This window comes from Grammomys surdaster, unplaced genomic scaffold (assembly GCF_004785775.1).
Source record: "Grammomys surdaster isolate TR1022 unplaced genomic scaffold, NIH_TR_1.0 234803, whole genome shotgun sequence".
NCBI lineage: Eukaryota > Metazoa > Chordata > Mammalia > Rodentia > Muridae > Grammomys > Grammomys surdaster.
Genome location: NW_021624616.1, coordinates 16388 through 28105, shown reverse-complemented (window position 1 = coordinate 28105; position 11718 = coordinate 16388). Strand labels below are relative to the sequence as shown.

At 36.8% G+C, this 11718-nt stretch overlaps 1 protein-coding gene across 1 annotated transcript; it reads right to left on the bottom strand.

Annotated features, from left to right (window-relative positions):
- Positions 1–1801: 1801 nt before the first annotated feature.
- Positions 1802–5558, bottom strand: LOC114616042 (PWWP domain-containing DNA repair factor 3B-like). Its single transcript, XM_028761586.1, has one exon. The coding sequence runs from the start codon at positions 5385–5387 to the stop codon at positions 3345–3347; it is 2043 nt and encodes a 680-aa protein (XP_028617419.1). The 5' UTR covers positions 5388–5558; the 3' UTR covers positions 1802–3344.
- Between the last annotated feature and the right edge of the window lie 6160 nt (positions 5559–11718).

Genomic DNA, 11718 nt, shown 5'->3' with positions numbered 1-11718 from the left:
TGAAAATCAACATCATAACTGTGCATGATGTATTGTATTACTTAATGTCCTTTTGTACTGACTGATTCTGTCACCCTCTCCAAACAAGTGTATTAAATAAAAAAAAAACAGGGAGGCACTCATTCAATAAGAAATACAACTTAATTTTCATTAAAAAGAGCTTCTGTAAGGTGAAGGGCGTGGGAAGGAAAACTAGTTCCTTCTCGCAGTATAAGACGAACATTGAGCTGATCCAGTCTACAGTGAATATGTATGATAGTACAAATGAGGTTCAGATGAAACGCACACACAGCTAAAAATGTGGTTAAGTCTAAGCACTGATTTTTTTTATATAAGCATTAGCTTTGCTAACATTTATTTTTACAAAAGCTCACATCAATTTAGGATTACCAATTCACTGGCCTTGGATTTTATCTTTGTACTGTGTATATTCAACCACAAATATTCTTATTTAGCTTAAAGAAGAATAGTTCTCTGACTCATTGCTAAATCCCCAGCTGCTTGAACATCTACTTTCAGCAGTTTCAAATTACTACCATGTTCAGATGATTTTAGGTATTCAAGACTCACATGTTTGCAGGACAAAATGGTACATACATGTATTCACAGCACTCCCAAAAGCAGGAAGAACAGTGGGATCAGAAGTACACAGTAAGGTTTAAATAAATTTTGAGTTCCAGGTTAGTGTGGGCTATGTGAAATCATGTCTCAGAAAGTTTATCATTCCCATCTTTACGGAATTCCATGTCTCACTATCCCATTCTTTCCTTGTTTGGACACGGATACAGAGATATATAACTCTTTGAATATTGTACATGATCTCCATGCAGTTTGGCAGACCCCTAAGTAAATCTGGTTTTGAAATTGAGCAGTCTTCATTTTTTAATTTAATGTTTTTGAGAAGTCTTCTTTTAACTAGAGGGTCACCTTTACACAATGGCTAGGGTAGATGACAAAACAGGCTTTTCCCTCAGATTAAAATCTTATGCTAAGGATCCAACTTGGGACAAATTTACAGCCTGCCTTAACAGCCATAAGAGCCTTAACAGCCACACAGTCTGGAAGCAATGTGAAGAAGCTAAGTTCATTGTTTTCCACAGACCAAATACGATTTGATGACCTATTCAAAGGGCAGAGATGTCTCAGTTCAGCATATGGCAAAAGATAAATGACATCTGTAAAGGGATCAGGTGCCCCGATCTTTACATCAAATAGAGTACCCAGCCATTAGCTAATATGAGGAAATCTGCGGCTCTCATTTTCAAATAGAGGAAACCTATAAGCTTAATACTTAATTTTATCTCCTAATACTAAGAGATAAAAGTGTATGAGAGTCTTTGGGTAGTGGTGGCACACATCTTTAATTCCAGCACTCGGGAGGCAGAGACAGGCAGCTCTCTCTGGTCTACACAAATAACAGCTAGGGTTACACAGAGAAACCCTGTCTCTAAACACAACTACAACAAGAAGTGTATTAGAACACAGATTTAGGATTAGATTAGGACACAGAAATAGTGTCCCAGGAATACTGAAGGGGCAATATGTTGGAACCCAAGGGACACAGTATTATAGTGTACATACAATGCATTTTCCCAGATCATAGATTCGACATACTGTATGGTATGGTATGTCACAATACACTCTTCAATACTATATGGAAATTATGGGGGTTGACAGATTATGCATATAAAAGGAATGCTGGAAAATTTTAGGCAGGGTCCAAAAATAGTTTTGTTAGACACAAAGCATAAATGATTGGGAAGATTTTCTTTTAAAATAATACAAAAATCAATCATGAAAGTGGGCATTTATTTAGAATGAAAACTTATGACAAGAGTCAAATGCTGACAACACTTACAAGTTTTAATCGAATTGTGTATGTGTATACATATATTAATTTACACAAACATCACAATATTTCTATATAAAGTGAAAGGAACATCTAAAGTGAAGGATATGATAGTTTTACTGTAAAGCAAATACCGAAATTCTGCAAATTGTACATAAACATAGAGCTGTGTGAGATGAACACAAAAGAGCCCAAGAGTGAAAGTCGTCTCACTCTATGAGGTAAAAATGGAGATAAGGTTTGTGTTAAGCCCTTAGTACATCTTTCCACATCAAGATTTTTTTAAATATACTAGCTTTTCTAAGATTTAGTCTTATTAAAAAAAATCTTGTTTCAAGTAACAAGAACGACTAATTTTGTATACATCATAACCATATACAGAATAACTGCCACATGTAGCAAGTAAATAACTTTTGCTGTAACATTTTTCCAATTTTCCAGTTTCTGGTCCATCTAGTAGGTTGGAATGATTTACCAGTTGGCATTTACGTTATTGGAACCAATTGGAACTGTTCTAGAAATAAGCCAGATGCTAAAGCTTGCTTGGTTGGAGACAAATGACTTTATATTTGGAGAAAGAACTCTGAACACAGTGCTTGTTTTTCTTAGTTTATATCAAACTAGATGGATTTGAAGCAGCAACCCTGCTAGACTGTTGACATGCTGATTTTCTTCTTCATGTGCTCAAATTGCTATATTAAGATCTACTCACAATAATGAAGATAGCCAGAAGTTTATCTGTTTTAGGAAGTTATTCAGCATTGAAAGACAGACACTCCTCACACTGGAATTTCAAAGAAGTGTAGAATGAACAATCATTTTCTGCATGCTGAGATGTTATACACATACACACACAGAGATAGATTACATGTGGATAACCCATTTACTTTTTAATTTTAGATTGTTTTCTTGCAAAAGCAATTGTGGTTAGTTATATATGTGGCAAATTTTAATCTATCTTTGGTTCTATGATTTAGAGATATTTTTCCCAAAAATAAATAGGCATGGCAGGAAAAATAAATTGGCTATCTTAAGAGAAAAGTCAGTACTTTATAAAAAAAATTGACCAAAAAATATATAACTGGCATTTGTTTTAGACATCTTTTCTAATTCTCTTGCTTAAAATCTAACACCAGTGCAGTTTTATTGAACTGAATATGCATAATGTATTTACCTATACAGCAGACTCAAAAATATCATAAAACAAAAATAACAATTTCCCCTAAAGTTGCCTAAGAATTATGCATTCCAAAATTATCTTAGAAAGTCAAACTGCTAAAAATATACTGATGAAGCTGAATCTGAAGAAGCACAAGAAAATAAAGATGGATGTATTGGTATCTGCAGATCACACAGATCTTCACAAAATAAAAGAACTTAGAATTCAAAGACCCTCCCTTCATTTTCAGCAAATATTTACGTGTTGGAACTTTTGGAAGATTACTTTTCCAAAGCTTCATCTAAGCTTCCATTTTGGTTTTAACGCTTGGCAGAATTAATGACCTTCATTTGGCAATGACCTGCGTCTCTTCTCAAATAGGATTTTGGAATCATATAATTCTCTCTCCCTATAGCCTAGGGATGGTCCCTTTAGATACTTTGCCTCGGCCGCCTCATAATCTAAGCCATCAACAGCAGAAATCGAGCAAATAATTGCTTCTGGTAGAAGAACTTCCAAGACAAACTTAATTTTGTCATCTTTTATCCGAGTCAGCATCTTCTGGTCAATTTGCTTATAAATTTCTTGCAGATATTTCACTACCTCATCCAGTTGATCTTCATCTTCAAAGTAGGTTTCAATACAGGGTGTGAAACTCTTCGCATTCAGAAATGATCTCAGCCACTTGGATTTTTTTGTGCCCTTTAAAATGCCCAGGAGGTGGGCCTCTGTTCCTTTTGCATTGACAATGAAATCTACCAGGTTCTTGTTAGCTCGGTCCCGAGCAGGCTTCATCCGGTCAGGGAGAATTTTCTGGAAAGACACTCTTTTGGCGTGGGATGCCACAGGCAACTGCTCCCCTGCACCATCGTTGTATAGCTTTGGAAATATATTTCTGAAGGTATCTTGTTTGATGATCTTCCTGACTGGATAACTGATGTCAGCAGCATAATACTCAAAGAACGAGCCAGTAAAAGAGCCACAACCTAGCCTAACTCGGTAGTCACAAATCAGTGACACACACCAATCAATACTCTCCCGGTACTCCTCCCTGGCTTTCTCCACTAGTGCCTGTTTCTCTTTACAGTCATATTTTTTCAGCCTTCTCAAAGATACTCTAACGCCTTTCTTTTGAGGACTCATGTCTGCCTCAACCAAAAGCACACTTGCTTTCCTCTCTTTCCGTCTAATGCTTTTGATCACTGCTGGCCAAAATGGGTATTTTTGATATTTAAACCACACTATCATTCCGGTTTCAAATGCACGTGTCTCATAACGGAGAATGAAACGTGGAAGGTCTTCATCGTCGTCCTCATCATCATTTTCTAATGCAGCTGCACTGGCAGGATTTAGAGACAAAAGCTTGCCAGAAGCTCGGGCTTCTTCCTCAAGATCTTCTAAATCAAGTCTCTGAAGTAGTAGATCACTGTTGACTGTATCACGGGTAGGAATGAAAACCTGAAAGTCCCCTGAGCATCCAGCAGTGGATGTCTCAGCACCTACATCTGATTCCACAGAAGACTGATTTTGGTTGGCATAGGAGCCTGGATTCTGATTTGATGGGCCCTCTCCAGGATCTTCCAGATTATTCTCTTCGACAGTAGAGCATTCGGAGGAAACAGCTGGGGCTTCTGAGGAGATGTCTTGGGACTCCTGTTTGGGTACAGCGAGATTTTCTGATGAGGGGACGAATTTTTCTTCTTTAATATATTCACTTTCTTCTTTGAGTGATAAATTCACAGACATGATTGCTGAGATGTCAATCTTTTTCTTTTCTTCTTTTTTATCATCATCATCTGAAAATGAAGGGTACGTTTGGCAACAGCTTAAGTTTTCTGATGACTTTATTTCCATTTCACTTGGCACATTCTCATTGGTTGTGCGCACCTGCAACTTATCATCAGACAGAGAATCATCACTCTCTGAGCATAGTAACATGGAAGCTGAATCTTCCTGGACGTTGCTTTCAAGTTTCCGGAACTTTTTATGAGGAGGTGAATCAGGCAGCTGTTCTGGTACATTTTCAGATGCTGTAGCGGTATGTTCTCCTTCTGTCATGCTTGCTTGGCTCTGATTTGTTCCTTCTTTCACGATTTCCAGTGCCATTTTCAGTGATCTTTCATAGGGTGTCTCCTCTCTAGGTGCAACGTTGACCTCTGACTGCCCTGCTAGAGAGGATATAATGGCTTCAACAGCGGATTTGGTTAGGACTTTTGTGTCTTTGCTTTCCACGGTAATTTTCTCATCCAGTGAAAGTATTTCAACTTCTATGGACAATGTCTTTTTCCTCTTACTGTCTGATGGACTTCCAGATCTATCTAAAACTTTTGCTGGCCATAATTGGTCTTTCCAACTACATAGGACATATTCACCATCCATTATGATTTAGATTAGTGTGCCAAGTAGTTAGTATTACAGACAAAAAGATTGGCTAGCCTTGTGGCTGCAAATACAAGTGCTATCAAAACACCAGTCTTATTAAAGTGTCTTTTTGATTTAGAACCACAAAGAGTTTATGGCTTATGTGCACTGTTTTCTTCCACAAATATGTCCCCAGTATTCTTGAACATGTTGTTTGAATAAGAGAACTCTGGAAGATACTGAAATAGGAAGAACACTATTAACAAATAAAAGTAACTTGCTGAAGTACAAGTCAAGCAAATGCAAGCAAACTGAAAAGAACTGTGTTCAATGAGAGACCAAAGAGGTCTCCCATTGTAGCTTAATGGATAGGGAGGTAGTAATACCAAAAAATAAACTTGCATGATAATCCCAATTAAAGAACTCTTATATTGTTGCTGAAGAATATGCATCAGTAAAAGTACTGTAGTTGTATGCTAGGGAATTTATTCATGTAGTCAGATACTTTGATACTTTCATATACCTGGTATTTCACCTGTGGTAGTGAATCTTCAAATTTAGGATCCATGAGGATCTTAAGGGGGCAAGGGGAGTGGCTCACTGAATGTTCAGCTCTATTCTGAAAGTTTTATTCAGAAGTTCCAGAACGAGCTAAAAAATGTAATTCTACTAAGTTCTAAATGCTTCTAATGTTTCCATAACACTAAAAAACAGTGAGTTGAGCATATATATGGCTTTACCTCAAACTCTTAACTGAATTATGTTAATACAAAAGTTGCTTTGAAATTAAAATGCTACAGATGCAAAGCAGGAAGCTAAATCAGGTATTCTTTAAGAGATCAACATGTTTTCAAATGTAAAGCATTTCCTGAAATGGGAAGAGTCTTACTTACCCTCCGTCAGGTGGACTGGTGGGTAGTCTTGCAGTGTGACAGCCAACTATCTTGGTCCTCACGCCAGCTGACTTCCAATCAGGCCTTTTATCCTACAGGGCACGTATGTAGTTATACTGCCTTCCTGGGCTCAAGTCCAATCACATGCACCTCTGCTATTAACCGAGGCTGTACAAAAGGAAGACAGGAAATCCAATCAATAAAGGGAAGAAGTGTTAAAAAAACAAACAAACAAACCCTGCCTACCCAAACTAACAGGCATGCCTTTGTGAAACACAGGGATGAGATGAGACATAGTCATTAATGCAGATGTCATAATTGTTTTCTCCTGTATTCTTTCAAGATGAAATATTCTTTGCCATTCACTCTGAAATGGATCTCACTCTAGAGAAGTGGGAGGTGAGGCATGAGGGAAGGAAGGTAACAAATTAGCTTGTGTCTCCTATGAATCACAATATAGATTTTCTGATAGAATCTCACCATTAATCATCATCTGGATTCCTTATTTAAGTGCAGTTGTTTTCAATGGAATGAGTTATGTGGCACACTATGTCTCACAGTCTTATTAATTAAAAAAAAAACAACCAGTATCACTGTTTGGTTTGCCTGCTCCATAAAAATGGTTCCCTGAAGGAAATTTAGGCTTTCTGGTGCCTTTGCCATCTTGTGACCAGTACCAGAATTGCAGCCTGCTGGTGATATAGGCAGGGCCTTAACACAAGATCTTTCTTACGGGAGGACAGAAACTGCACTCGAAATCCCGGAGGTTTTTTTTTCTTCCCCCGGGGGGGGGGGAAGACTTCTTTATGCTGTATATAAGTGCTTAGAGCTAGAGATGTGACTCAGCATTAGAGTACTTGTCTGGTACACTTAAGACCCTGGGTTTGTTGGTTTATTAAATTAAAATGATACAAAATACATATAAAAATACAGCTTGACACAAATATCTGCCATTAATATTCTCCTTCTAGAATTTTCCTTACATAGAAGAATGAATGCCCATTTCAAGCCAAGTTCATGAACCCTACTCTAGAGTATTACTTGAACATAATTCTATATAAATAAGTGTTTTCCACATGAGTTTGCATAACTTATTAAATGAGGCTTGTCCCAAGTGTGTAATATTTTATCTGTATATTTCCCTGAAGATGTAAAACACAATAAAAATGAATTACTACTTTAAAGATATAGACTGGTAAAGCCATCCCTAATTCTCTAACTACAAAGATCATGTGTATTTTTGTTATAGATGTATTTTTTCAGATTTAGTTTGCATACATTACAGTAACATACATATATTGAGATAGTATATGTAATTATTGTTCAAAAATTTCTCTCTTTACCATGTACTTTTTCCCCAGAAACTTTCAAATTACTTCATGTGGAGGCTAATGTTTTCTATTTACCAGATATATAATACTACAGAGGATGCAGGCATCATACCATATAATATTCTTTAAATGGCTTATAGGGATAAACCAAATATTTTGTTTTATCTATACACTTAGATGATGCAGAAAATGATTTTTGGCAACTAGGGCTCTACGCATGACCTGAAATAATAAATTGCAAGGAGGACATACACAGAGTTATAATCAGAACAGCAACCATACTACTTATTTGACCAGATCTAGGAAAATTTCCACTACTGGAAAAAATTAAGTATGGTTGTGGAAGCATATATTCGTGTTTTTGAATATTTGTGTTTAAAAAAGTGGGTAGCTGTTTGAGCTTCATTTCTTTCATGGTTACACAAATAATCACAAGGCAAGCCATTCTTATGATATTGAAATGGGTTAAACATTAAAAATAGCAGCTTGACTACCCCAAAATGCTGAATGCTAACAAGGAAGTTTCTGTCACATTTTCCAACCACACACATATACATGCATATATTATGTGTCCATGTCTTCGCTCAATTGCACATTTGAGCCCCTTCCTGTACTCATATGTATGTAACATACCCATACTTTCGGTGTAGCAGATGTATGAATACACTGTTGTTAAATACTTTTGTCAGTTTTATTCTGGTGTAAATGAATAAATGTTTGAAACTTCATAGAATAACAGAACACCTCATAGTATCAACAAGGTCTGCCAAGTTAGGAAATTAGCATGAACGGCCATGCGGCCCTGAAGCCTTAATTTAGAGGCTGTAATCTGATCACCCTTTCCCCTCTGTGGACTTAAAAAACCTTGGGAGATACAAAAGTTCCAGAGGATTAATGTCCTCAAAATGCTAGCAATTCTCTAAAAATCACAAACCGTTCCTTCCACCCCAAGATCATCCTTCCTCTTTCCTCATTTTATTCCAGAGCTCCGAGAAGTCACTAGAAAATAAATTTAAGTCAGACATTACCTTGAAGCTTCTTGTCAGCTGCAGCCTGGTAAAAAGCAGCTCCTCCCCCAAGGCTGGCAGGACAGAACTCACAGGCACTGCTCAGAGAAAGCTCTGCCCCCACGGTGACGCAGAGCTGAAAGCCACTCCCTGAATTACAGGAGAAACAATTGCCAAGAAAAACTGCTGAAGTGTTGAGACGTGGAAATGTTCCCCTTTAAAGAACTTTACAGTGTAATAGAATCAAGGGTCTGTGTAATTCCCATTCAAATCCTGGGGTGGATGATTTCTTGAGGAGGTTGCAAAACACTTTACTTCATAGTAAGAAAACCCCAGTTTAAATATTTCTTGCATGTTTTAACTAGCCTTCTTTGCCATCCTATGTCTCTAGGTGATTTTTTCTTTTCTTTTTACTAGTATGTCTTCATTGAGAAATGATGGGCTTCATACTGAACGTTTTATGCACATAGCATGTGCTTTGCTCTTGTTTATCTCCCATTGCTCCACTGGCTGCTCTGATTGACCCCTTTCCTCTTCCCAAGCACATCCCCCTCACTCTTGCACACACAATGTACCCATACCTCTCATGTTCCACCTAGGATAAGAACACAACAAAAGAAGAAAACCATATACCAAATTCCCAGATGAAGACAGCTGCAAAATTTCTAAAAAAAATAATTAAAAAAAAACCCACTTGCAAACCAAATATATTTATAGGTGCATGGAAATCCATGCTGGTCAGTATCTTTTAAAGTAGAATGAGAAAGATATTGATTAGGATTGCACAAAAACTTTACATTATTTCCAATAAGATTGTTTTTTTTTGTTTCTGTGTCCAAAACACGGTACATCACTCCTTTGACTCAGTTCTTCTCTTACATTCTTCAGTAAAGCTTTGGAGATTGCTTCATATACATGTTTATTTCTGACTAGAAAGTGAAAAAATCATTCCAGAGAAATGCTTTTTTTCACCATTTTTGTATATCATAGACTATAACTGGAAATAGCCTTTTCTAGTACTTGCTGTTGGGTTTTACACTTTGGAAATTTAATGCAGGGAGAATTTGTTTTTAATTTACATGTCCTTTTGTTCCTCAGAGTATCTCTATGGTAATTTTAAATTAGAAAGTCAGTTTATTGTTGATTTGAATAAAAAAGTACAGTTCTCTGTATCCTTAAGTTCCATTTAATAAAAGCCTACTCTGGACCTACAGTATAGGACCATGATAGGATGGCTGGTTTTGGTCAAAGCACTGGCTGGAAATAGCCCAGAATCTCAACAGGTGTCCATTGCCTGTGAGGAACAGGCATCTATTTTGCCATGCTCCTAGAATCCAGGCTCCTAACACTGTGCAGCCCCTCCCAAAGAGCACAGATAGAGGGCATGACTACTGGCCTCAGGCCCTAGAGAGATTTATATACTAATGAAGGCCAGGGGGCAGAGCCAATTAAGCATTCTTCCACAGACCCTTACCCCCTTTCCCCTCCCTATTTAACTCAGGTCTGCCCTGAGTTTCACGGGGTACTGCAAGATCCATCTACATCCGCCATGAAAATAAATCTCTTAAACCCCAAAAAAAAAAAAGAAAGTCAGTTTAAGTATAATTATACTTAAATTACAACTGATAACTTGAAAAGTAAGGTAGTTTGTTTGCCTCAGTATAAAACATTATACGACATTATTCATATGGTATACATTTTAAGTGAATGTTTTAAAAAAATCACATTTATATAACCTTTAGTATCAGAGTAATAAATACTAATAGACTAATATTAGTCATCTCTAGACTGGGATTTTGTTGGTGACACTAATAAATAAATTACACAATATTTGTGGTATTCACACACCTCATACGTTCACTTCCCAAACATTTTTAAAGGATGCCATCAAGTCATCAGAAAGGGGAGGGTGCTGTTTCAGGCGGTCACTAAGGGACCCAAACTTCTTCCACCCTGTGGCTTTACCATCTTCTTGGGCCTGGCAATCCCTTGGTACATAATTTTTGTCTGGCTAGGTATCTAAGAGAGAGGGAGGATGGACAATCTTGCGGACAGTTTTAAGAGCCATTTTCTGACGAATACCACCATTGGCCTCTGTCCTCTAACCAGAACTCAGGTGTGGAATGTGAACTACAGTAGAGCCTAGGCAAGGTAGTCAGTCACCTTGTGATTCAGGAGGAAAATGAAGTTTGGTGTAGTACTCTCTCTGCCACCGGAAGTTGTTTTTTTTTTTTTTTTTTTTTTTTTGGGTGATTGTATATCTGTGAAGTTTCTAAAGGCAACACTACCAAAACTGAATAAACTGCTAGCCTGGGCTCAATGTCTCACTTACACTATTTTTCATGTTCACTAGAAATTGACCACAATAAATAGATATTTTTGAAAGCTATTATGAACTAAGAAGTGAACTAGAAAACTGGTGTAACTCACTAGCAATGGATGTTTGATCATAAGCCCCTAATTGGACTACCACATTCTGATATCAACTTATGGAACAACTTATATATCTTAGCTATATCCATGTATTTCCAAGTCTGTCCTTAGAATAGCAGCACAAAAATAGTTGATTTTCTAATAGTCAAAAAAAATAAATCATTCTTATAGAATACTAATTATTATTTAATCTAAATAGGATTCTTGGGTTGATATATTAGAAATTACTTTATTTAAGTGAAGAGAATTATTTTATTATATAGCTTACAACATTTTTCCTACTCATTTGAATGCCCAAGTGCACATAAAATATATTTTACTTCAAACTATACTTTCCTGTCTATTTTCCATAGCATGCATAGGTTAGCCAATCTTATACCAATTCCATGGACATTTTACAAACTTTACTGTTTTTCAGAAGGATGAGAACAGTGATAACTACTGGTAAATGCTAAAATTATACTGGTGCTATTATTATGAAGTAGATGATGTAAAATAATATATAATACCTATCACTTTTTACATGCATGGTAACTTACTATTAACCAGATAATAGCTCACTGTAGTCTACAAAAACATTACTAGTATTAGAATTAGGGCCACATGCCAGTGATTTCTTACCACATGCCAGGTACTTGTTAGCCAAGTTCTACTTATCCCTCAAAGTTCATGTTTTGGAAATTTA

What these genes read in the sequence shown, in the direction of transcription:
- LOC114616042 (XM_028761586.1), bottom strand. Translation starts at nt 5,387, where the DNA reads ATGGATGGTGAATATGTCCTATGTAGTTGGAAAGACCAATTATGGCCA.